At 55.9% G+C, this 22982-nt stretch overlaps 7 protein-coding genes across 7 annotated transcripts; 5 read left to right on the forward strand and 2 right to left on the reverse strand.

Annotated features, from left to right (window-relative positions):
* Positions 1 to 262: 262 nt before the first annotated feature.
* ACO1O0_003894 (tetratricopeptide repeat protein) lies at positions 263 to 5430 on the forward strand (the record flags this gene model as incomplete). The annotated part of the gene is made up of 6 exons (XM_083193337.1): positions 263 to 294; positions 608 to 851; positions 943 to 1141; positions 1282 to 1392; positions 1609 to 1647; positions 2759 to 5430. 6 exons carry the CDS (start codon positions 263 to 265, stop codon positions 5428 to 5430), a joined length of 3297 nt encoding a protein of 1098 aa, XP_083050285.1.
* Positions 5431 to 5985: 555 nt separating this feature from the next.
* Positions 5986 to 6885, reverse strand: ACO1O0_003895 (rRNA-processing protein UTP11; the record flags this gene model as incomplete). Its single annotated transcript, XM_083193338.1, has 2 exons — positions 5986 to 6705; positions 6790 to 6885. 2 exons carry the CDS (start codon positions 6883 to 6885, stop codon positions 5986 to 5988), a joined length of 816 nt encoding a protein of 271 aa, XP_083050286.1.
* Positions 6886 to 7553: 668 nt separating this feature from the next.
* On the forward strand, positions 7554 to 9058 carry NPT1 (nicotinate phosphoribosyltransferase; the record flags this gene model as incomplete). Its single annotated transcript, XM_083193339.1, has 3 exons — positions 7554 to 7749; positions 7806 to 8868; positions 8923 to 9058. 3 exons carry the CDS (start codon positions 7554 to 7556, stop codon positions 9056 to 9058), a joined length of 1395 nt encoding a protein of 464 aa, XP_083050287.1.
* Positions 9059 to 10514: 1456 nt separating this feature from the next.
* ACO1O0_003897 (Zn(II)2Cys6 transcription factor domain-containing protein) lies at positions 10515 to 11263 on the forward strand (the record flags this gene model as incomplete). The annotated part of the gene is made up of 2 exons (XM_083193340.1): positions 10515 to 10706; positions 10769 to 11263. The coding sequence occupies 2 exons, from the start codon at positions 10515 to 10517 to the stop codon at positions 11261 to 11263; spliced, it is 687 nt and encodes a 228-aa protein (XP_083050288.1).
* Positions 11264 to 12099: 836 nt separating this feature from the next.
* CEL3B (beta-glucosidase) lies at positions 12100 to 14729 on the reverse strand (the record flags this gene model as incomplete). Its single annotated transcript, XM_083193341.1, has 6 exons — positions 12100 to 13038; positions 13097 to 13502; positions 13560 to 13954; positions 14021 to 14178; positions 14246 to 14557; positions 14633 to 14729. The coding sequence occupies 6 exons, from the start codon at positions 14727 to 14729 to the stop codon at positions 12100 to 12102; spliced, it is 2307 nt and encodes a 768-aa protein (XP_083050289.1).
* Positions 14730 to 17252: 2523 nt separating this feature from the next.
* Positions 17253 to 18299, forward strand: ACO1O0_003899 (uncharacterized protein; the record flags this gene model as incomplete). Its single annotated transcript, XM_083193342.1, has 1 exon — positions 17253 to 18299. The coding sequence occupies one exon, from the start codon at positions 17253 to 17255 to the stop codon at positions 18297 to 18299; it is 1047 nt and encodes a 348-aa protein (XP_083050290.1).
* A 530-nt stretch (positions 18300 to 18829) lies between these two features.
* ACO1O0_003900 (uncharacterized protein) lies at positions 18830 to 22897 on the forward strand (the record flags this gene model as incomplete). Its single annotated transcript, XM_083193343.1, has 2 exons — positions 18830 to 21224; positions 21297 to 22897. The coding sequence occupies 2 exons, from the start codon at positions 18830 to 18832 to the stop codon at positions 22895 to 22897; spliced, it is 3996 nt and encodes a 1331-aa protein (XP_083050291.1).
* Positions 22898 to 22982: the final 85 nt, after the last annotated feature.

Raw genomic sequence — 22982 nt, forward strand, 5'->3', positions numbered from 1 at the left:
CACGTTTCGCCCTCCTTCAGGCTCCCATTTCGAGGCAACTTGAGAGCCCATCGGTGGCAGTTTAATGCCCGAAGCCATCTTTACCGAGGCGGCGATGACCGGAGACAGGCCGCGGTGGGTCGCAGATATTGGGATATGCACCTCGGATGCCTGATTACTTCGTGCACTACGGAGTACGTTTGAATGATATTATGGCGGGACACAGGTCTCAAAGTGTGAAGAATCCCCATGTCTCATCATGTTCCCAACCCAATCGCCCAGAATGGCGGAATCAAGTGACGGCCAGTCGTCCACGTCTTTAGACTCCTCTCCTGGCATACCAGGCGCCCCGACCACCATCACAATACCTAGCCTGAGACACGGCTCGGTCAGAAGAGATGATACCCGAACTTGGAGTACTCGTACGAGTACTGGAAGCGGATGGGCCACTGACTATGGGAACCGCACTGATCATCAGGCATGGTTTCTCAGCATTGACCGCCAGTGCTGGCTCGACGCCATTAAAGTTAGTTGCATTAAGCCCGCGGGAGCGAGCAAGATGGTTTCCGTTACACTGACGCACGGCATTACAGAAATGGAACAAGAGCCTAGAAGACGATAAACACAGATACGCCAAGTACTTTGTGAGACTTGAGGACGAGAAAGAGGCTGCCCCGTTCACGTCGGCAGACCTCATCGACGCAGCTGCAAGAGCACACGAGGCGACGAGCAGACGGGGCAAGGGACTGAAGTCTATGTACCGCGACATAGTTATGTTTTTGAACGAGAACTTGACGGCTGTTGAAACCGTCATGAAGCATGACCCCATCACCTCGTGGCTTGTATGGGGAAACGTGCGGACCTTGCTTCAGGTTTGTCGGAGATTTTCTTTTGGGAACATGCATGCACAGTAGTAACGAGCAGTATAACTGCGTACCGGGTCAATGCGCTGACTTTCCTCAGGCTGCTGTGGACAATGAGAAAGCAACAGATGTCACGGCAGACGGGCTGTTGCTGATTGTGAAACAGGCCACAGTATGGCGTAGGATTGTCCAAGCATGCGGAGATAAACACAGCGTCCAGGAGGCTCTGACCGATGTGTATCTTCAAGTCCTGGGGTTTTTGATGCCTGCCATTCATCGTTTACAGAAGGGACGCTTTGGTAAGTGGCTGATATACCCTAATGCGCTGTTGGGCCGCCTTCATGACAGCCCGAGTGCCATGATGCCCGACTCATTTTCCACGCCGTCTTCGGATATTATTCATATTATGAGCTAGCTGATCTGATACTATGCCATATAGAACGCTTGAAAAAGTCATTGTGGAAGGGCAACGAAAAGGAAACCTTTATGGAAGCACTCTCGAGGCTGAAGGAAGCAACAACCCAACTGGACAGGGTGGCGCAATGGGAGAGTGAGTTTTCCCTAGACACGTGCCTTGTTTCTTATTCTACTGCGAGGTTTGAAGTACTCGCAATGTCAACTTTATACGGATATGTGCACCAATTTCAATCGATGACAACTGGACTGACATCGGGGGAATCCTGTACCATAGGCAATGATCTAGGTGAGCCGATCACACAGACATGGTAAAAGATTGGAATTGTCCATGCTGACAGGAAAAATCTAGTTCAACAAAAAACAGACAACATCTTGCGTCAGGCGAAAGGTACGAAACGCGAACAGTCTCCTTTGTTCATACCCCAACAGACATGAACCCTGCCAGTGGTCACCGTCGACTACGAATACGAGTACTGTACTTGTATCGTGGACAAAGGACTTCCTCTCGGCTGCGGTTCCTTTTCTTTCAATTACCATTCTCCGATCCAGCTGCATCCCTTCGCTTCATACTCGTAAGGCAAGAGATGCCAATTACCAGTGGCTCCTGTTAAGGCGCCATTCTGGTGGCCTCACTTTTTGCCAATTTCCCAGAACCCTATCCATCGTCCAGCCCCCGTACACGACAAACTAAACCCCTACGATCACTCATCAATTGACGGATTGATCCATTTCTCTTCTGTGGACACGATGCTTTGCTCTGTTACTACAGATATACTCCATGCCTTACACGAATACACGTGCCTGGACGAAGCGTCTCAGAAGTGCAATCAACCTGGAACCCAATCATGTCCCCAGCCTTGCGTTTGATGATGAGCGGGGTATGATAGACACCTGTCATGAAAGTCTCCTCCTCCTTCATAATACTAGAACCGCATGCTATCATGTGAGGCAGAGCCGCTTATAGGCATATCTCGGTGCCGATGCACTAACACGGGAACTTGTTCATACAGATGCGGCTGATAGACAGAGCTATTCATCTGCGCTCGCCAAACGAAAGCAAGTTGACTTAGGTGAGTGAGAGACATGGCCTCACAGGCCCATGGCCGCCCTGGGCAGCCTGGCAGCCTCAGTCAGCGGCAGGCATTATGACGGGAGATTACCTCAGTTGGACCGACAAGGGGCTGACACTCTACCATGTTCATCATTTAGAGGTCTATGGCTGGATCGACGACCTGGCCCATCCCATCGCAGGCCGATCGAATAAGACTTTCTTGGGCGACCTAGAGACGAATGACGGGTCGTGGCTAATTAGACATCGTAAGTTTCAGGCTTGGTTGGAATCTGTCTCGCCTCCCTCTCCACGTCTTTGGGTTTGCGGGGAGCCAGGTACGTAGGAATCGGCCACGAGCCAAGTTCGCGTCGCGCTTCATACGAGTATACAAACTCGATATGAGGCAATCATGTCCCATGTTCCTGTCAGCTAACCAGGAGTATGCTAGGGACTGGAAAGTCGTATCTCTCTGAAGTCATCAACGATTATCTATTACGCCAGTACCCCTCCAGATCGATCGTGTCACACGCATTCCAGGCCACCGTTTCGGCGCGTGCGAGAAGCCCTACCAGTCTCGCTGCATCGATCCTGCACAGCCTGTTGGAATCGGGATCCGCGCGTCAAGCCCAGCGCGACGCGTTTTCGGAACTAGAGAGGCTTCGTTCTCGGCACAAGGCAAATCCCGAGGAATGCGATTTCACAACTGTATGGGAAGTATGCATCCAACTCCTCAGAGAGAGCAACAACTTCATTCTAGTCATTGACGCGCTCGACGAGTGCGTGTTTGGCCGCCCACAAGAAGTACAGTCGTTCTTGGAAAGTCTTTCGAGTCTCTTGTCGTCCACAGCGGGCAAGGCCATCATCTTTACGCGGCCTAGTTGTCAACTCGACGTGGGGGTGGCATCCGACCCTCGACAGAGCGAGATTACCATAACACCAGACGCAACGCTGGAAGATCTCAAGAATTTTATCACCCGCTTCTGTTCTCAGATTGACCTGACAAGGTCAAGTCGCCTTCAAGTCGTAGAAAAAGCAAGCGCCGGTCCATTTCTGTGGACGAGGTTGTTTCTAGAAAAGATTAGCGAGGCCAACAACCAAAAGCAAGTCAACAAAATTATCAGGGACTTCCCGCCGACCTGCTGGGGGGTATATCTGAAGACGTGGCGGGAACATTTCAAGAACAGTACTGGGGATAGTTGCGGCAGAGAGACCAGTCGGGACATTTTCTCGATCCTCCTTGCAGCACGCCGGCCTATGACCATCAAAGAAGTGGAGGAGTCTCTTGGTCTTGTCGCAAAAAGGGGCGCCTTCGTCATGTCCCAGTTCTGCCGACCACTGGTCGTGGCCATGGACGGCTGCCTATATCTTGGCCACGCCTCCGTCAGAGACTTCCTCCTCAGCGAGGATCTAGACATGAGGGCTGAAGGCATCACGTTTGACCGCACGGAGCCTGACGCCAACTTGGCACGCATGTGTCTCGAATGCCTGCTCAAGCCTAAATTTGCCGAATTGGACCGCATCGCGCGTCGTCTGAGGGGAAACATCGAGCCCGACGGGCTCCCAGATGACCCAGATAGTAGTTTTTATCCATATGCGGCCCGGCACTGGGATACTCATTTGGCTGGAGTAGAGTCTCCTGATAGGGATCTGGTGGAGCTGGCCGGGAAATTTCTACGCTCTCTGCAGTTTGCCCACTGGGCCGAGTACTCTCATTCAGGAAGCGCCGACCTCCAAGCGGTTCGGGAAACGCTGATCCGCTTGAGAAGATGGAACAAGGACTTGCCAGAGGAGTGTAAGAAGCTACTAGCTCTGGAAGCCTATTTCGAACAGCCCTATACCAAGTTGCGCCACAAGTATCAAGTGTCCAGCAATGACAATGAACTTCAGTGGTTTGCCCTGATGCAGCTTGGATCCTACTATTTCGACACGGGCAGAATAAGCGAAATGGGAAAGATCCGGGATGAAGTCGCTGAGGGACTGACAAACCTCTTGGGACGACGACACCAATTGTCGCTGAAAGCGAGATCCGATGCCGCATATGCTCCGTTGTTCAAGGGGGAGATTCGCAAGGCACATCAGATCTATGTTGAGGTTGCCGAGGACCAGCACCAGGTTGACCCCGAAGGCGAGCAGTTCTTCATAACCCTCGTATACCAGGGGCGGGCCGAGTATATGATGAACAGCACGTCCAAGGCTCTCGACACGATTTCAAACGCCATGGATGGACTGCTGCGCACCAAGGGCCCGAAAAGCACCGGATATCTCATGGCCTTGATATGGTATGCCCAAGTGAGCGCCTCACCTACAACAGGCATTAGGCCGTCGATCAAGGCTCTAGAAGGCGTCTGCCATACACACGAGGATGAGTATGGGCCGGACGATGCATATATCATGACAGTATGTATCTTCATCGGAAATCTCTACCGGATATGCGGCGACCATGACAAGGCGCTATCCAACATCAAGCGCAGCGTTGAGTTTCGGCGCCAGTTCATCCCCACCAGCGATCTCGGGACTGTGGACCCGTCCATCTTCCTAGCTATTGCATACCGAGACGCCGGTCTATACGAGGAAGCAGACAAAGTTGTAGAGGAGCTCGAAACGAAGGGGATGCTGGAGGACCAGGACCGTTTCCTTCGACTCTGCCAGGTCAAGCACCTCAGGTCCCTACTTCTATTCGATAGCGGGGAGACGGACCGCGCCATAGCGTTGCTCCAGGGTCTCCTTATAGATACGGACCGCGAAGAAATCAACCGAGCCCTAACGTGGGCGCGCGTCGACCTGGCCTCCATGCTAAGGTACAGGGACGGGGAGGGGGACGACCAGGCCGCCAGCTCACTATTTGACGACGTCGTCGAGAGCAAGGGGGAGCACAGCCCAGGCGACGAGCCAAACCCTCCACGGGTACTTAGGCTGGCCGAAGAGGCCCTGAGGTTAGTCCGCTCAGGGCGGTTTGACGAGGCGGAAGAACTTTTGCGTGCCGAAGACTTGCGATGGGTGCGGGAAAGGGATCTCTGGCTTAATCCAGGCATGCCAGGGGCGGACACAACTTGGATGAAGCCGCCCGTCGGATTAGGGAGCGGTGCCGGAGAGTGGGTGGATATTCAGCCTGATCCGTGATCAGGAGAAGAAGCGCTTTGCTTCCCGACTCCAGTCGCCCCTCTCTGTTCTTTCATTTTCTCAAACCAAATTTGCTGATACTGGTGATCGGTGTTGCTGCTAGTCAGGTGCCCGGAGTTTTGATTCTGCAGAGATACGTCGATGCCCGAAGGGCCTTTGTTATGTTTCTAGTGGACGGAGTAATGGAATTCATTTAAACCTATACTGACTTGAATGCCTAACTTTGACAACTTCTCGCAACCCATTTATGCCCGCTTAGTCATGTGTGCTACCCGTTCCGCCATCACGTTGGTGTCATAGACAGCGGCTGAAATTCCGACGATTCGGCGGAGACTCTATCCCGCCCTGCCTCCTCCATACGCGGAGCTTTGTCCCCGCCGTGGAGACCCAAAAATGCGAAAGTCCCGGCCGCCACGGTAGTGTGGCTGCATTTCGGCTGTTACGGAGAATGGTCGGGACTCGGCAAATGCTGTCTTCCTATGGGAACCAACCCATAGTTGAATGACGAAGAGTGGGCAGCAGTGTGGAAACGCTTTTCATGGACCGCTCACTCGTCTACCTCTTCCTGGTCCGCACCTTGATCTTGTGGCCCCTCCTCGTCTCTCCGCCGGATGTGGCGGTCTTTGCCATCTTTGCCTTCTGAATCTCCAGTTGCCTTTCGGCGTCTGTGAGAACCTGTAGCTTTCTGCGTGCGTTGTCGAGTTCACGCCGTAACCGGCGGAAATTCTGTGCTTGCTCGTCCTCCTCACCCTCTGCCCCCTTTGGTTTGTCCTTCAGACCTTCAAAGTCCCCGTCTTCATCAGCATCTTCGTCTCCTTGATCTAATGCCTCGTTCCGCTCTTCCTCGTCGTCCATAAAGACAATTTTCCTCGCGGGCTTGGGCTTCACCGGGAGGTCAAAAATGTCATCGTCGTCATCGTCGAACTCATTGTCCTCGTCGTCGTCCTCGTCGTCCAGCCGGTGGAGCCCCCTCGTCATAACCACCTGCTGCTCCAGCCGCGCAACCTCCTTCCGTGTCACCTGCCGCATCGTCCGGACGTAACCTATGTCCTGCGTCTTGAGCAGCCGCACCGTGTCGACGTCCATGGCCGCATTGCCGCGGTCGCCTTGTACGCGGCCGTTCCAGCTCTTGCCCTGGGTGACGCGCTGCCCGGGCCCCGTGCGGGACATCATGCCAAAGTAGAATTCATCCTCGTTGCGCTCGGCCGCCTTCTTGCGGAGGTTATCGAGCTGCTGCTTCTTCTTGTTGTAGTCCTTGGCGCGGAGAGAGTAGTCCTGTTGAAGTTCATCCCCATGTCAGCGTCCATAGCCCTAGTGGAGAGCCTGCTCATGGGGAGCCTAGGCATGTTCTTTTCTAACCTTATGCTTCTCGAGCAGACCGAGACGGCGTCGTTCGAGGGGCTGCGCGCGCTCCCTGTGAGGGCGCCGCTGGACGGCGTTTCGCATCGACGACATGGCGGAAAGATTGTTCGAGATTGCCGGAGATTCAAACAAACAAAGACAAAGATTAGGTTTTCTCGTGACCTAGAGAGGAGTTCGTCGAGGAGGACGCCAGAGTGTGGCGATGGGGGACGTTTCGTGGGGAAATGGACGGCTCACCCAGTGGGAAAAAAATTGGCTGCGCCAGAATCGATAAGCACTCTACCTCATCTGGCTGCCAGGGACCCAGGGTGGGAGAAAGCTTCGGGAAAAGTGGGGTTCTCGACAGCCTAGCCTCGTTTTGAACCTGCAGATGCTCATAATAGGTGCTCAGTTCGTTGGTGGGGTTGACATCCGACCACGCAAGTTGCGCAACTATCCCCTCAATTCACGCTCTCATCAGTCGTGACTCGATTCTAGAAAAGTGGCCTTGTTTCCCTCAGCACTGAAGAACCTCTCGCCCTGGAGACTGCACTCTTCCGACCACGTGCACTTTAGTCCCCTCGACCACGTCCTAGGCGGCAGCGCAATGGACAATCGGCCGCATTGAGCGACTGAGCGCAATCAAGATACGGAAAGGTCACACTCGAGCCCCGCGCTCCGGTTTTGCCTTGTTCCAGCCCTTTGGCCACCCGGATGAACAGCCGAGTCCAAGAACACTTCGCCATCTGACCTCCGCTGTCCAGGACAGCTAGATTTCCGCCATGGACTTTAACAGCTCTTCGCCCTTCCCCGAAGGGGTCATCTCCTTCCTCGACACCGATCTCTACAAATTGACCATGCAATGCGCCGTCTTCAAGTGCTTCAAGGATGTCCCAGTTACCTATGCCTTCACCAACCGAACCCCGGACAAGAAGCTCTCCAGGGCTGCGTTCCGCTGGCTGGAGGACCAAATCCAAAGTATGTCTGTCGCGACTCGTAGCTCGCGCACGCCATAACTAACAGCTTCTTCGCAGAGCTCGGAAACATCTCCCTGACCACAGAGGAATACCGGTTTCTCCAGACCCACTGCGACTACCTCACCCCCGACTACCTCGAGTTCCTGAAGGAGTTCCGTTTGCACCCCAGAGAACAAGTCGCGGCGACGTTCCACCCCGTTGGAAGCGACACCGGTGCCGATGATGAAATCGGTGCCATCGACATCAGCATCAAAGGAACATGGGTCGAGACGATTCTCTACGAGATCCCTATCCTCGCCCTGACCTCCGAGGCCTACTTCAAATTTATGGATACGGACTGGAACTACGACGGCCAGGAAGAGGCTGCATTTGAAAAGGGCATGCGACTGCTGGAGGCTGGATGTATAACCTCGGAATTCGGCACCCGCAGGCGCCGCGACTACCATACTCAGGCCTTGGTCTTCCGCGGACTCGTCAAGGCGTCAAATGAAGCTGCCAAGAAGGGATATCCCGGCAAGCTGTCTGGCACCAGCAACGTTCACCTGGCCATGCGGTTCAACATTCCCCCCGTGGGAACCGTGGCCCACGAGTGGTTCATGGGGACCGCCGCGATCATCGGTGACTACTCTTCCGCTACTGAGGAAGCGCTGCGCCGCTGGGTGAGCTGCTTTGGCACCAAGCTCGCCATCGCCCTTACGGATACGTTCGGAACCGAAGAGTTCCTCAGGGCATTCAGCAAGCCCATTCGCCCAATCGAGGGCGGCTTCCCCATCGAGACGTTCCAGAAGGAGGACGGATCCGTCAAGACGTATGCCGAGCTGTTCACCGGTGTCAGGCAGGATTCCGGCGACCCGGAAGAGTATACCAAGCTGATGCGAAACTACTACGACAAGCAAGGTATCAAGGACAAAAAGGTGATTGTCTTTTCGGACTCGCTCAACATCGATCGTTGCCTTGAATACAAGAAGGTCGCGGAGCAGTTCGACTTCCAGCCCACGTTTGGTGTAGGCACGTTCTTGACCAACGACTTTACACACCTCAAGACTGGGGCCAAGTCGGTCCCCATGAACATTGTGATCAAGATCAGTTCAGCGGCGGGGCGCCCCGCAGTAAAGATCAGGTTAGTCTCTCTCACGCCGTACGTGCCGGAAATATGTAAGCTAACCAGATCTAGCGACAACATTGGAAAGAACACCGGTGACAAGGCGACTGTCGAGAGAGTGAAGAAAGAGCTGGGATACATCGAGCACGAATGGGCTGGGGGCGACGAGACGGCTAGATGGGGCAAAGAAGGCGAAGTGCGTGCCTGAGCAAATACTATGGAGAAGTACAATTATCTTAGACAAACCGATACAGGAAGCTAGAAGAGAAGGGGCATACCCGGAGGCTCACTCGAGGAGGAAGATAAGGAAGATAATTCAAGGGTGATCTGCCTAGCGATTTCTTCAATGCCCAACATTGCCTTTACCAAGTGGTCAAACCAACGGCTCACTGTGAGGTAATATAAAACAGCGACCTGCCACTACGTAATAATACTAGCTGGGGCGGCACTCAAAAGGACCATCGGGAGTCAGGCTGTACTTACCCAAGCCCCCACTAATACATGTACTACCTTAGCCTCGCTAGCCTCGTTCTGACACTTTGGGGCCTCGACGCTGGTTGGCAGTTTGGGAAGGTCCAGGGTACTAGTACTTGGTACCTGCGCTCGTGACCCAGACGCCTGGAAACAGGAAACAGGAACCCGTGGACCCTCACAGCTCCCCAAGAACTTGGCATGGCTGGTGGTCTCCAGGGATGCACTTTGCAAGCCGACGCCTTGGAAAGTACAGCCACTCTCAAACAACAGATATTGCACTATTACCATGTGCTACCCGACAAGTACGCGACGAGGTCAACTTCAAAGTCTCCAATGAAGGCCACTAGCGAGACGCGGCGGATGTGGTGATGCAGCGATGAATTGACCCCGCTATCATCGTCGACCACAAATTCCACCACATGTTTCTCACGCCCCACAGACGCCGAGTTGGATGGTGCCTGGCGCGACGCTTCGAGATCAGAGATTCACCACCCTTGACACGAGGGACGAGATCGATAGGCTCGCACTCATCGAGATTAAGGACACCACCATCACCTCCACGTCACCGGCTGCGGCGTGCTACATGAGCCTACATGACCCATGACCAACCTACTCGTGCTTGTACCCGTTACGGCCTGGGCACCACTCCTCATGGCCCACGGGCCACGGATGGTTTCGAACGCTGGATGGGCCATGGCCATGCAGACCTCACCGCGGAACCACCGGCAGCCAATCACGGTCCCATCTGAAGAGCCTTTCAGAGAGGAAATGTCCGAGGGTTGCGGCAGGCCCATGTTGGCGCATATACTACGAGCATTATTACGGAGTTGGATGGGAGAATAACCAGTAGTAAGCCCAGTAGCTGGCTTGACTCTTGTCCGGGACACCAACACCAGACGCAGCCCACAGACCAAGTACGTCCAGGTACATGCATATACAGTTATTCGGCCATTTATCCCCGGAAACTCGCCCCGTTCAAGCTAACAGTTCGTGAGATTGCGATCAAGACCATCACTGCCCATACCCGCCTGATGTCACAGTCGTCACTTGGAACACTGGTCCTTTCGAGGCACACCATTATATAAAAAGGGGGACCCACGCCAAACAATCCCTTCCATGGGCTCTTTCTTCCCACTCCCCTTCTTTCTCTCTGACCCACCCCCTTTGGTGTCCACGGGTGAGAAAATCCCATGACGAGACACCGAGGGAACAACCCTGTGCCCATATTGCCGGCCTCAGAAGGCGAGAGCAGCAGCCAGGGTTTCGACAACAGTAACAACAACAAATCCTCTACCCCCGACCCGGTAGATCACCTACGTGACCTACCCAAGCGTACATCCGTCCGGGTGGCCTGCCATGCCTGCCGCCGAAAGCGGATCAGGGTGAGTAGATCTCGACACTCGTTTTCCCCGATCATTTGGGGGGACCGATCACACGCTGACAGTTGCAAAAGTGTGGTGGCCAGCGCCCGTCGTGCTGGCAGTGTCACCAGAAGGGCGAAATCTGCGTTTACGAGGCCGAGGAGGGCGAGACAGTGTCGCTGGCCCTGCGCCGCAAGCTGAGCGAGCTCGAGAGCGAGAACAACCAGTACAAGGAGCTCTACACCCTGCTTCGGGACACTCCCTATGCCGAGTCTAGCGAGATCCTCCGCCGCATAAAGTCCACCGACAACCCGCTGGACGTGCTGGGATTCATCCGTCAGGCCAGGCTCCTTCTGCCAAACTTCGACTCAGCCGACTCGGTACAGGACAGCAGCTCTGGCGTGGAGAACCACCCGAGCTTATCCAGCCAGAACAATCATTTCAGCAGCTCCGGCGTGGAAAATTACCCGAGTGCCTCCAGTCGCGAAAACCGCCCGGGCAGTTCCGGGCTAGAGGATCCCCCCAGTCCCGGGAGGGAGGCCCGGCCAGGCAACGAAGGGAACGAATCGACTCCCTAAAAAAGGATACAAACCTCTAGGGCAGTCTAGGGGTCCCTTTCACCGATTATAACCCCCGGGGCTACCGGCGACGGGGCAACTTCAGAGAGGAGAAGATATCCTTTCCCGTCATATCTATATTCAAATACTTACATGCTTAGATGGACCACGCTATTGAGGTAAGGCCCCTGAAAAAACCACTTCGGTCACAGACATCAACAACCTCGGCAGACATTAACGTATTCGACAACGATAGGCTCTGATTGTTTCCGAGAACTCTCGAAAAGCCCCAAAAGCCTCCGCGGGCTAGCAGGCAGCCTACAGTGAACCCAAAGCCAGTGAAGTGTAAATTGGAGTCTCTGGCTTTACAGGGTGAGTCTTCATTTTGATGAAACTGTATGCATGGCAGAGACCGAGGTGCGACAACGCCAAAGAGGAGCGAGCCGTCAGTACGTATCAGGATCTTGGGCCCATGCAAGAAGTACTTGTGGAAAAATGATTTCACGACAGTGATAAACCCAAGGGCTTTTCGAGAGCTGTGGGTGTAGGAATAGGCAGCGGTCCACCACATATCAGCGGAGCTGTCTCTTCCAGGGCGAGTAAAAGGCTGCAGAAAGACTGCAGAATACCTATAGTTAGGGCTTCAACGAATTCGACAGAATCGGACATTATCCACAACCCTAGTTCTCCCGCAATGTAGGGACCTGGTGATTTTCAAGTTCCAACGGAGATTACCATCTCTACGATGCAAGAACGCAACGCCTCCAGCCTGGGTGAGTTTAGAGATTGTATACATCGCGAACGACGACCACAGAGAAGCGACTGATAGTAGGGGACTAGAGCTCCAGGCCATCTAGTCACAAGTCCCCCTCGTCCTCGACGACAAACTTTTTCCTCAGCGGAAGCATCCTACTGCTCGATCCGACGAATACCTCATACTCACCCGCCTGGACCGTCCACCGCTGGGCCACGACATCCCACACAGCGAAATCCCTCTTGTCCAGCTCGAACCGCACCGTCGCCTCCTCGCCCGCCGCCAGTCTCACCTTCTCGAACCCGCGCAGCTGTCGTGGCGGGCTCCCCGGGATCGCCAGGTACAGCTGCGCGACCTCCTGGCCGTCCCGGCCGCCCGTGTTGGTGACGCTGGCCTCCACCACGGCCGCCGTGTCCCACATGTGCCTCCCGTTGCAGGGCGATGCCGGGGACAGGTCCCTGCGGGCCAGCGAGAGCGACGAGAATTCGAACGTGGTGTAGCTCAGGCCAAAACCGAACTCGAAGCGCGGCTCGATGCCCTGCTCATCGAAGGCGCGGTAATCGAGGTACGACCCCTCGGAGAAGTCGCACTGGGGGTCCGTGGGGTCCTCGGCCGATGGCCCGCACGGGTGCAGCACGCGCCCGTAGTCGCTCTCGTTGCGCGCAACCGTGTACGGCAGCCTGCCGGAGAAGTCGGCCTCGCCGTACAGCAGCTTGACCAGGGCGCGACCCGAGTCCTGCCCGGGGAGGTGGGCGATGACAGTGGCCGTCACGTTGGGGTGGTCGATCCACTGCTCGACGAGGCGGACACCGGCGGCGTGGACGACGACGATAGTGTTAGCGCACTGCCGAGCCACGTTGAGGACGAGCCCGTCGCTGAAGTCGTCGTGAAGGCCTGCGCGGTCCCAGCCCTCGGTGGCCATGGCGCTGATGAAGACAAGACAGGCGTCCGAGGCGGCGTTGACGGTCGGGTCGCCGGACTCGAGGTCCCAGTTGATCCAGGCGCCGGTCTCGACGGCCTTAAACTGGATGGCGCTGAGGGGCTGGTTTGGGTTGTTCAGTGGTTCAGTATTTCGAGGGCACGAGGTGGATGCGGCTTACATCGATCATGTACGGGGGAGCGTTGGCACCGGCTCTTCCACCGGTAACAATGGTCCCTCCCCTGGCGGCCTGATCGAAGATCTGGGGCGTGCCTAGCTCGGCCAGGCCCATCTCCTGCGAGGAGGTGTAGCCGAGCTCGAACAGCTTGTCCGTGTTCTTGGTCGGGGGTACAGTGGCGTCGTATCCATAGATGGAGAGCATCGTCGGGGGCTTTTTGAAGGGGAGGGCATTATCAACGTTCTTGAGCAGGACGTGGCCTGCAATGGCACCTTCGAGGATGCTGGGCTTGGACTTGGGGTCGCGGGCGTCGACCTTGTCGTGGGGGAGGGTGAGGTTCCTCATGCCGATCCCGGGAGTGGGAAAGTTGTCACCATCCTGGCCAACAAAGTACCATGCCGCGACAATTCTTAAATGCACTAGTATCAAAAGCGCCAGGTTCAAAAGGGGGGCAACTCGAACTCACCTCGTTGCCATGTCCGTCACCCGCTCCGCACTCACCGTCCCATTATGGACCGCGTCCGTCAGGTTCTGGCCAAAGCTGCCGCCCATGGGCATCACCATGTCCAGGCCGGCGTTGGCGCTGGTCAGCTTGTGGACGGCGTTCCAGTCGAGGAGGACGAAGCCCTCGAACTCGAGCTCGCCCTTGAGCACGCCGTTGAGGGTCTTGCTGTTGTCGCAGCCGTAGGTACCGTTGATGCGCTGGTACGAGCACATGGCGGAGGCGACGCCGGCGTGGACGCTGTCGATGAAGGGCCACAGGTAGAACTCGTGCAGAGTCTTGTCATCGATGTTGCTGGAGACGGCTTCGACGCCAAAGTAAGGGCGGCGGTACGTCTCTTGCTCATTGCCGATGAAATGCTGGAGGGGGGAGGGCAGAGTTAGCCAGCGTTGCCTCTAGCCCGTTTCTTCCGAAACCGTCCTCACCTTGATGTTGGCGATAACACCGGCATCCTGGTGGGCGATGATGGTCTCGGCGTTGAGTTTGCCAGAGAGGTAGGGGTCGACACTGAAGCCCTCCCAGTTGCGGCCACCAAGCGGACTGCGTCCCAACGGGCCAGCATTGGGCCCCAGGATCACATTGACTATGCACCCGTCAGTATCCGGTTCTGGCCTTCCAGGTGTCAAACACATTGCTGGAGATGGTCTTACCGCCCTTGGCCTTGAACTCCTTGCCCATGTACCAGCCCCTCTGGTAGGTCAAGTTCTTGTCCCACGACGCACCAACATGCAGGGCCGAGGGAAACGAGCTGACCAGGTCTGTCGCTCGAACACCATTGCCTGCGTCGTGCAGACACATCCCCGGCCAGCCCAGACGTGGCACAGTGCCCGTCATGCCGGCGCAGGTGTTGACGTCGTCGACACCACGGGTGATGTTGACCTTTTCCTCGAGAGTCATCTGGCCCACGAGGGCGCGCGCGCTGGCGTAGGCGTCAGCCCATTCTCCGCGGCCTTTGCCGGGTGCTGTCACCGAGTGTCAGCATCAGCATCTTACCCAAAGTAAGGCGACAACTTGTCAGATTGGCATGGCGTGCTTACGGCTGGGATAGACGGGGGGAGAGTCAAACGTGGTTGCAGAGGCGGTGAGCGGCAGCACGAGGCTGGCCAGACCAGCATATGCCAAAGCCGACCACATGATGCCTTAGTCTGTGATAAATTGGTTGGAGGGAAAGAGAAAAAGAGCATAGAAAGAAAGCCGAGATTGCATTTATATCAGGCACTGCTCCAACTCCGCACTCGGCATCCCCCCGCCCCCACGGACGGACGGTGTAAGTGACCAAGGATTCGTGATCCATGCGAGCCGTGCGATGCAGAAACACCAACAGTATGCACTCTTGGCATCCGTCATCCGGCCGCTGGCAAATGACGCTTCACCGCCATGGCTGCGACCTGCGCTGTCCCACTCGCGTCCGGCCAGGTCGGGGCGAGTTCCCGGCGTTGCACGGTGTACTCCATATTCTGACTGCCACTAGTAACAGTGTTATTATCCCCCCAGCTGATCAACTGACCAACTGACCCTCCAGTGGGGAATCCCCCCGGCGTCTCCTCCGCGCCTCGGCGCCACTCCCGCTCCGGCATTATTGGTGGATCCTCCGGGGAAGCCGGAATCTTGGCTGAATGCCGGTCGGTCTTTTATGTTGGCGCCGTATCTTAACCGTCCCCGAGTCCAAGATCGGCGTTCACGCCAAGAGCTCATTTTCCGTGTCCAGCAGCGAGTGGTCTAGGCACGTTGACATGATATCTCGGTTTGAACCCAACTCCCTCGCCCGTGTTGGCCCCCGTCAGGATGGGCACCTTGGTGAATTTCCCCTGGGGGAGAAGCTGGCTAGGATATCCCGCCAGAAACTCGCCGCCAATCTGAACCAGAGGGTCCTGTCACTTTTGAGACTGCCGAGCAGCATACAGTTCGGCTTCATCGACCTCGCGCAGGCAGGTAAGACGATCCTGCGCTGTGTTGCAGTGCCCGTAGGTGCCGGGCGTCTCGGGTCTCGCCAAATGAGGCACTCAGACTCCGGGGATGGCGGTACCGTAGCTCGCTAATAGACGGTTGGGCTTATGTAATGCCTAGGGAGGCATCCTGCCCCCAGTCGAGGAGCTGGATGCCACGGTAGGTGCCGTTGAGAGTGGTTGCGGTTGGTCTCTTGGGGAGTGCTAGTACGGGGTGGCTGGTAAAGGTATGTGGTGCCACATGCGGGCAAAGTAACGTGTTCATGGCTTCAAGGTCCTACCCAAGATATAGTAGATGATTCCAAGATGGCAGAGCAATCATCCGGCGAAGGGTCATTAACTACCAGAAAGATCACCCTAAGAATAGTCATGATGAACTCTTTATATAGCCCATCCCAACGGCAACAGAAGACTGCCGTCAACCATGATAATCAGCAACAATGGATGGGATAATTGTGCGTGGGAACTCGGTCCAGGGTATCAATATTCCTGCAACCACAATCGAGAAGCTGCTCTGGGAAGCGGAGTAGAAGTACTCGGATGTGCATACGGTGGTACATTGAGCCGGCATTGAAAGGTTGGGGCAAAATGGAGTTTGTGCCGTCCTAACCTACGAATATTCCGCAGGCGGTTCACCCCCTGGATGATTATCGAGTACAACGAAGTAACTCTTAATAGCTGCGTCACCAGGAGGCATTATATTCGTGCAATCCAACCCGTGAATTTTTGTTACCTCCGGTACAGACGCAGGGATCAGTAGCCAATTAGAGATTATGCATTGTTTTGCTGGCCTAGGTATCATCCAGCGCCTCGTTAAAACATCAGAAATCTATAACAAGCTCAGCTTTCCAACCACCATCATCACCATAACGTATCAAGCTATAGCGATATTCTTGCGCCATTTCAATCAGAATACGATATATTTTACACTACTGGAGTTAATGCCCCTAGAACTCTTGATTCTAGTTTTTATTTAGGACCTCGTCTTCATTTACTGCTATCTACCTACCCAAGCCAAGTATCGAGCTAACAAAAATTCACGGTTTGGATTGTATGAAGTATGCGTACAGCACCCCAATTGTATAATCAAACAGGGGTTCGAGTATACTGAGTCTTCACAGCCTAAGTGTGATGATGTTGCTCGCATTATTCTTTTCTTTTTCTCAGCCCGACCTTTGAGGTTCTCACTACTAATATCCATGGAGTGCCGCTTTTCATCCATCGGTTCTCCTCCCTCCCAAATTTATTCTCCCATGATCCATCTCTACACCCCCAAAAAAGAATAACTGCCAACCCCCCAGAGATGGCATATCAGCTCGAGGGCCTGGCTCCCTTAAGTCGCCTCCCAGCTGTTCCACTAGACTTGGTCCTCGAGAATCTCGATCTGGCCTCGATCAAAAACCTTCGTCTGACTTCGCGATGTCTCAGCGACAACTGCCTCGGTCCTCGCTTCAAATCTTTCCTCAGGGAGCCCACAACAGACCTATCTCGGAGCAGCCTTGACAATCTCGATGCGCTCGCCTCCCACCCCTACTTGCGCTCCACAGTCAAGAGCATAACTATCATGGCTCTAACATACAACACCAGTGCGTTGGATTATATTATTTCCAGCGGGAGGAGAGCAAATTTCTTTCGTCGCGTCTATCAAGGACTCGTTCACGCCTGAGGAAATGGCGGCGGCAAAGGAGGAATACGAGTGGATCCGGCTAGGATGAAAGTAGAGGGCGAACGGGATCTCTCCGTCGTCGCTAAGAGACTGGCCTCCATCCTGAGCAAGATGGGGAGACTGAATAGGATCAGATTGGATTCCAGGTGCGTTACGGGGCGCTACACGACCGAACCGCATCCCGGGGGGTTTCCTTCGACCGAAGCTTGTCTCAGCGCCTCGTGGACCTTCAAGGCTGCCGCCTTGGCCATGGCGAAAAGAACCGTCAGCATTGGCGCCCTGTCTGTCTTCCGAGGCACGATGTGGTGCAGCGTCCAGGCGGCAGACATAACGAGGCACATGGAGAAGCTCTGGGCTAATGATACCGACTTCGCCGCCGCGGCGAAGAAGATCAAGAAGCTGGGCCTCAGCGTGGCGGCAAGGACGCGCGACATCAAAATAGCCTCAGGCTCAGGCTCCGACGTTAGCAACAGTAGCGACGACGACGGCGGCGAGAAAGACGAGTACTCTTATAGCTATGTCAAGACCGAGGGCCGTGATGAAGATGGCAACCCGCGGTCAGAGCACCACTTCACGGGGGTTGCGGCCATGCTCAAGCAGCTTCCCAATCTTGCCTTGCTGGAACTTCATGAGTGTACCATACTTAGCACTGGTGCGAGAGCTAGCGACCGGCTATTTGCGAACATGGCGCACGGGGTCATGCTCCCAGCACTGGAGCATCTCATCATCCGTGGTCTCCACGTCAAGAAAGCCGACATGCTGCTCTTTCTTCCCAAACACCCCAGGATCAAGCGCTTGAAGCTCCGATCCATCAGTCTGACACCGGGGACGTGGGCTCCCATCCTAGCCTACCTTGGCACGATGCCAGCCCTGAGGTCCCTCCGTCTCTCGGCTCTGAGGAGTGGTCGCGGCAACTACATCAACCTAAACCCCACGGCGAACAGGTTCCGCGACCGCATCACTTCGCTCCAAAAACGCGTACAGATGTGCGGGCGGCTGGCTTGTGCACGAGATCGGAGCGGCGGAACTGCGCAGGGGACTCAGGTTCAGGCCGCATCCCGGGACACCCTTGGACTCGTCCCAGAGGGTTAGGTTCGAGCTTGGGATAAAATTTGAGTTTGGAGGCGATGACTGAGACGGAAACGAGGTTCAGAGGAGAACACTAGATGTACAGTATGCAGCAATTACGATGACTGGTTGTATTGGTGAGATGAAACGAGATGCCACCGACGGCCCAGGACGGCTATAACGATGAGTGGTGGCTACCTATGGTTAGACCAGACCATAATAAGATGCTCCAGAAGACTACCTGTAGATCGGATAAACCATGAGTTCTACTCATGTCATATAAATACCTATATAATACACAACTCTGCCAAGGAGCGGGGCTTAGAGCTGGCATTCAGCCCAGCAGGCATCTTAAAGTCGGCCTCGTGGAGTCGTCAATTCTGCCTTGGCTGTTCCACGACTTTAAGAGTTGGCTGCAACCCCCTTCTAGTCCAGTAAAACAGTAATTGAACCGGGTTCTACATGCAGAGGTTATTATCAATGACTCTCACCAGACTTGGCGAGCATCGAAGCTCCCCATCGTAGCTGATTCCCCGCAACGGTCCGATCCCAACATGAACGTGAGAGGTGCATCGCCGGCTGCCGTCCAGCAGCTGACCCCTGAGGATGCCGAGAAGTTCCACCGCGAGGAAACAGAGCGCAAGTCGCGGGAGCTTGGGGCTGGCCACCAGGAGACCATCGCCAGCATAGAGCAGGTGGGCGTCGCCCTCGAGCGCCAGGGGAGGCACGCGGACGCCGAGCAGGTCTACCGGGAGCTGGCCGGGATCATCCAGGAAGCCGCGTGGGAGAACTGCCCCCAGTCTATCATTGCCATGAACCGCGTTGCAGTCACCCTGGCGATGCAGGGGCGGCAGGACGAGACGGAACGGCTCCTGTTCAACAACCTGCGGCTGCTTAAGCAGTCTCTCCCCCTCGAGAACCAGGTTGTGCTGGATAGCACCACCCTCTACGCATGCTCCTTGCAGGACATCAGGGAGCACGCCGAGGCTGAGAGGATCCACCGAGAGTTGCTGGTGTTCACGCAGGCGAGCTTGTACGATACACACCCCAAGGCCTTTGAGTGTCTGGTCCACATCATAGAGTGTCTGCGAGTCCAGGGGCTCATGGAGGAGTCTGACTCGATGATTGCACGGGCAGAGTCCCTGACCGAGATTATCACGGAAAAGGACGAGCTCCGGACGCTGCTTCACGTCAACAACATCGGCACCATAATGACCCAGCGTGGCAGGCATGCGGATGCCGAGCGCCTCCATCGACGGGCCCTCAACCTGATAGAGAAGGGCCAGGGAAAGGAGCATCAGGCGGCTATTAGCACGTTGAAAATGCTTGCAGGGTCACTGACGAAGCAGGAGAGACATGGAGAGGCGGAGGAGATGTTGAAGATCATGCTGGAACGGGCGGAGAAGACCCTGGGGGAGCAACACCTCTGGACCCAGGAGTGCATGTTTGAACTGGGGGCGTCTCTCTGTTCTCAGATGAAGGTACAAGAAGCTGAGGAGGTGCTTCGTCGGCTGCTCGCCCTCCGCCACAAGGTCGATGGCCCAGGAGACCTTCTCATGCTCATGATCAAGAGCATGCTTGGCCAGGTACTTGTCCCGATGGGTCACGACCAAGAGGCCGCGGAGCTGCTTCACGAGGTCCTGGAGCCTATGGTGGAGTTCGTAGGCGAGGAATCACCCGCCGTGATAGAGACTATAGAGGCCCTCGCGATGGCCCTGTACGGGCAGGGCAGATACAAGGAGTCGGCCGACAACTTCAAGCGGCTGTTGGATCTACAGGTCAGAACTCTTGGGCCCGAGAACCCAGAGGCGCTGCGCACCATGAACAGAATGGCCGAGGCAATCAGGTACCAGGGACTAATAAAGCAGTCTGCCCAGGTGCATTACCAGGCGCACTGGCTGATGCAGAGCGCCCTGGGAGAGGAGCATCCGTCGACGCTGTTGAACCTCACCGACCTCGCGGGGGTTCTTCTGCAGCTACAGCATTATGTCCCTGCTGAGCAGATGTTCCGTCGGCTCTCGCAGGTCTTTGAGAAACAGGTTGGCGAGAGCCATATGTGGACGATCCAGGCGAAAGCAAACCTCGGCCTTGTCCTCAACCTGCAGACAAAATTCGCCGAGGGCCAGCCGTTACTCCGTCAGGCCGTGGAGGAAATGGAGAGGATTCTGGGGCGGGATAATCCCTCGCTCCTCCGTAGCATGCATCATCTCGCCCTCGTGGCGTATATGCGCGAGGAATATGCCGAGGCCGAGGACATACATCGCCAGGTGATAGAGGCCCAAGGGCGGATTCTGGGCCCTGATCATCCATCGACGCTGGACAGCAAGAGCGGCCTCGCCTTGGTCTTCAATGCCCAGGGGAAATTCGAAGAGGCCGCAGACATTTTAAGAACGGCTGTCGAGGGTCTAGAGACGGTGCTTGGAGACGATCACCCTTCCACCATAGAGAGAATGAACAACTTGGGCATGGTCCTGGACAACATGAAGCTACACGACGAGTCGAAGCAGACGTTCAGCCGTTCGTTTGACCTAACCCAGAGAGTGCTGCTTGATGAGAGCGACCAGTCCGGTATCCCTGGGGACACCAATATGCTCTGCAAGATATGTGTCCACGCCTTCACTAGCCCCCTCTACACGGACGGATCTCTCATCGCCGGCTCCCAGGGCCACGAGGAGCTATCGCACTACGAGAACATGGCGCAGCTGATGCATTCGGCGAAGACTTGCCCCTTGTGTAGAGACATCAGGGATGCTGCTTTCAGTCTGGCCAAGGAGAAGGACCTCCGGGACCACGAGATACGGCGGTTCCGAGTGTACTTCCACGGCGTGCTTGGAACAAACTATAAGAAGATACAGCAGTCGGGAATCCACATCCGTGGCGTCAACTGCTACGCGCCGCCACGGGAGCAACATCTGATCAACTTCGTTGCCAGAGTCTTCGGCCCTGAGGGTGAGTCCATATCATGTACCAAACAACTGACTACGATCAAGAGCTGACCACGTCTTGTCTTCTCCACTCCAGATGAAATCACACAGAGGGCAATATACCGAAGAGATGACGCACCGTCCGAGACTTTGGTCCAGGAACGACTAGGCCTTGTTCGCTCGTGGCTCCACGGCTGTCGCAAAGAACACACCCAGTGCTCATCAAGCGAGTCAGAGACCAAAACTAAGCTCGTGAGGCCTACACGGTTAATCGACCTCGGCCTCCCACAGCACAACCAAGATCCCTCGCCACGCCTTGTTGATGTAGCCGACATAGACCCGTCTATTAAGATCGAGTATACGGCCCTGAGCTACTGCTGGGGCGTCGACCGTTGCCCCGAAGCAATGACAACGCGGTCCAGCGAGGAGTCGCATCGTCAGCAGATTGTCTTTTCGTCACTACCCAAAACTTTCAGGGATGCTATGACGATGACAGCCGCAGTCGGCATCCGGTTCATATGGATCGACTCGCTATGCATCATCCAGGAAGACCGAGAAGACTGGGCCAGAGAAGCCGCCACCATGAGCAGCGTCTACCAAGGCTGCTCTCTGGTCCTGGCAGCCGCTAGCTCACTAAATGCTCATGGCGGCTTGTTCCTCGACACCTGGAGACAGCCCAAGCAGTACAAGTATCTTTCCCCGGGCAAGGAGGAGGAGATACCCGTCGAGATGTGGCAGGACATAGGAGACACCTTCAAGCCCCTCAGCACACGCGCCTGGACGCTGCAGGAGACGCTCCTCGCCCGGCGCGTCGTCTTCTTCACCAGGGACCAGACATACTGGCAGTGCCGCACGCACACCCACTCTGAGGACGCCACCGTCCACGAGAGCACCGAGTACAGGCTGCACCGCGACATCTGCATCCGGCCCCTCGACTTTGGCAACCGCTGGACCTCGTGCGACCACTGGTGGGCCTGGGTCACGAACTACACCTCGCGCCAGTTGTCCCACCCCTCTGACTACATGGCTGCCTTCGCCGGCATCACTCAGTACTTTTCCGACCGCACGGGGACGCCGCCTGCCCTGGGCATCTGGGCCGACTATATGCTCGCGTTTGGCCTGGGCTGGTCGACGCACGACGTCATCGGCCTGCACAGCGGTGCCGCCGCCACGGTCCCCTCGCTGCCTCGGCGCTCCGTCATACGCAACCTGCCGTCGTGGTCATGGTTCCGGTACCAGATGCCCATCTACGGACACCTGTTCAGCGGGCACGGCACCGCGCAGACCAGGCTGGTGAGCTTCGACGTCGCCTGGTCCGGCACGCCCATGGTATCGGACGTGTCCTCGTCGCGGCTCGTGGTGAGAGGCCCCGTGCGGACGCTGGCGCTCGTGCCCCAGGCGGCGCCGAGGCGCGGGCAGTTCTGCAGCTTCACTGAGCCGCACCAGGCGTGCTTCCTGGACGAGGGGGTGTCGTCGGTGGAGACGGACGAGGGCGGGTTCTTCGAGGCGCCGTGCCTGCTGCTGAGTATGCAGCCCAACAACAGCTTTGCGACCTTCATGGTGCTGGAGGAGGTTCCGGTGCAAAGACGGAGGAGGAGGAAGACGTACCGCAGGATCGGGATTGGGCAGTTTGCTTACAATATGATATCGCATCACCCATTCTTGGGTGTTGAGGGTGAAACTTTGAAGCTTGTGTAGAAAGGCGATGTGTACACCGGGGTGGAGAGGGTATCCTGTTTGTCTATTTCTATGGTACAAGTTACACGGTAGTTCTATAAACGTT

This window comes from Amphichorda felina, assembly GCF_050947745.1.
Source record: "Amphichorda felina strain 45539 chromosome Unknown scaffold_4, whole genome shotgun sequence".
In the NCBI taxonomy this organism is placed as follows: domain Eukaryota; kingdom Fungi; phylum Ascomycota; class Sordariomycetes; order Hypocreales; family Bionectriaceae; genus Amphichorda; species Amphichorda felina.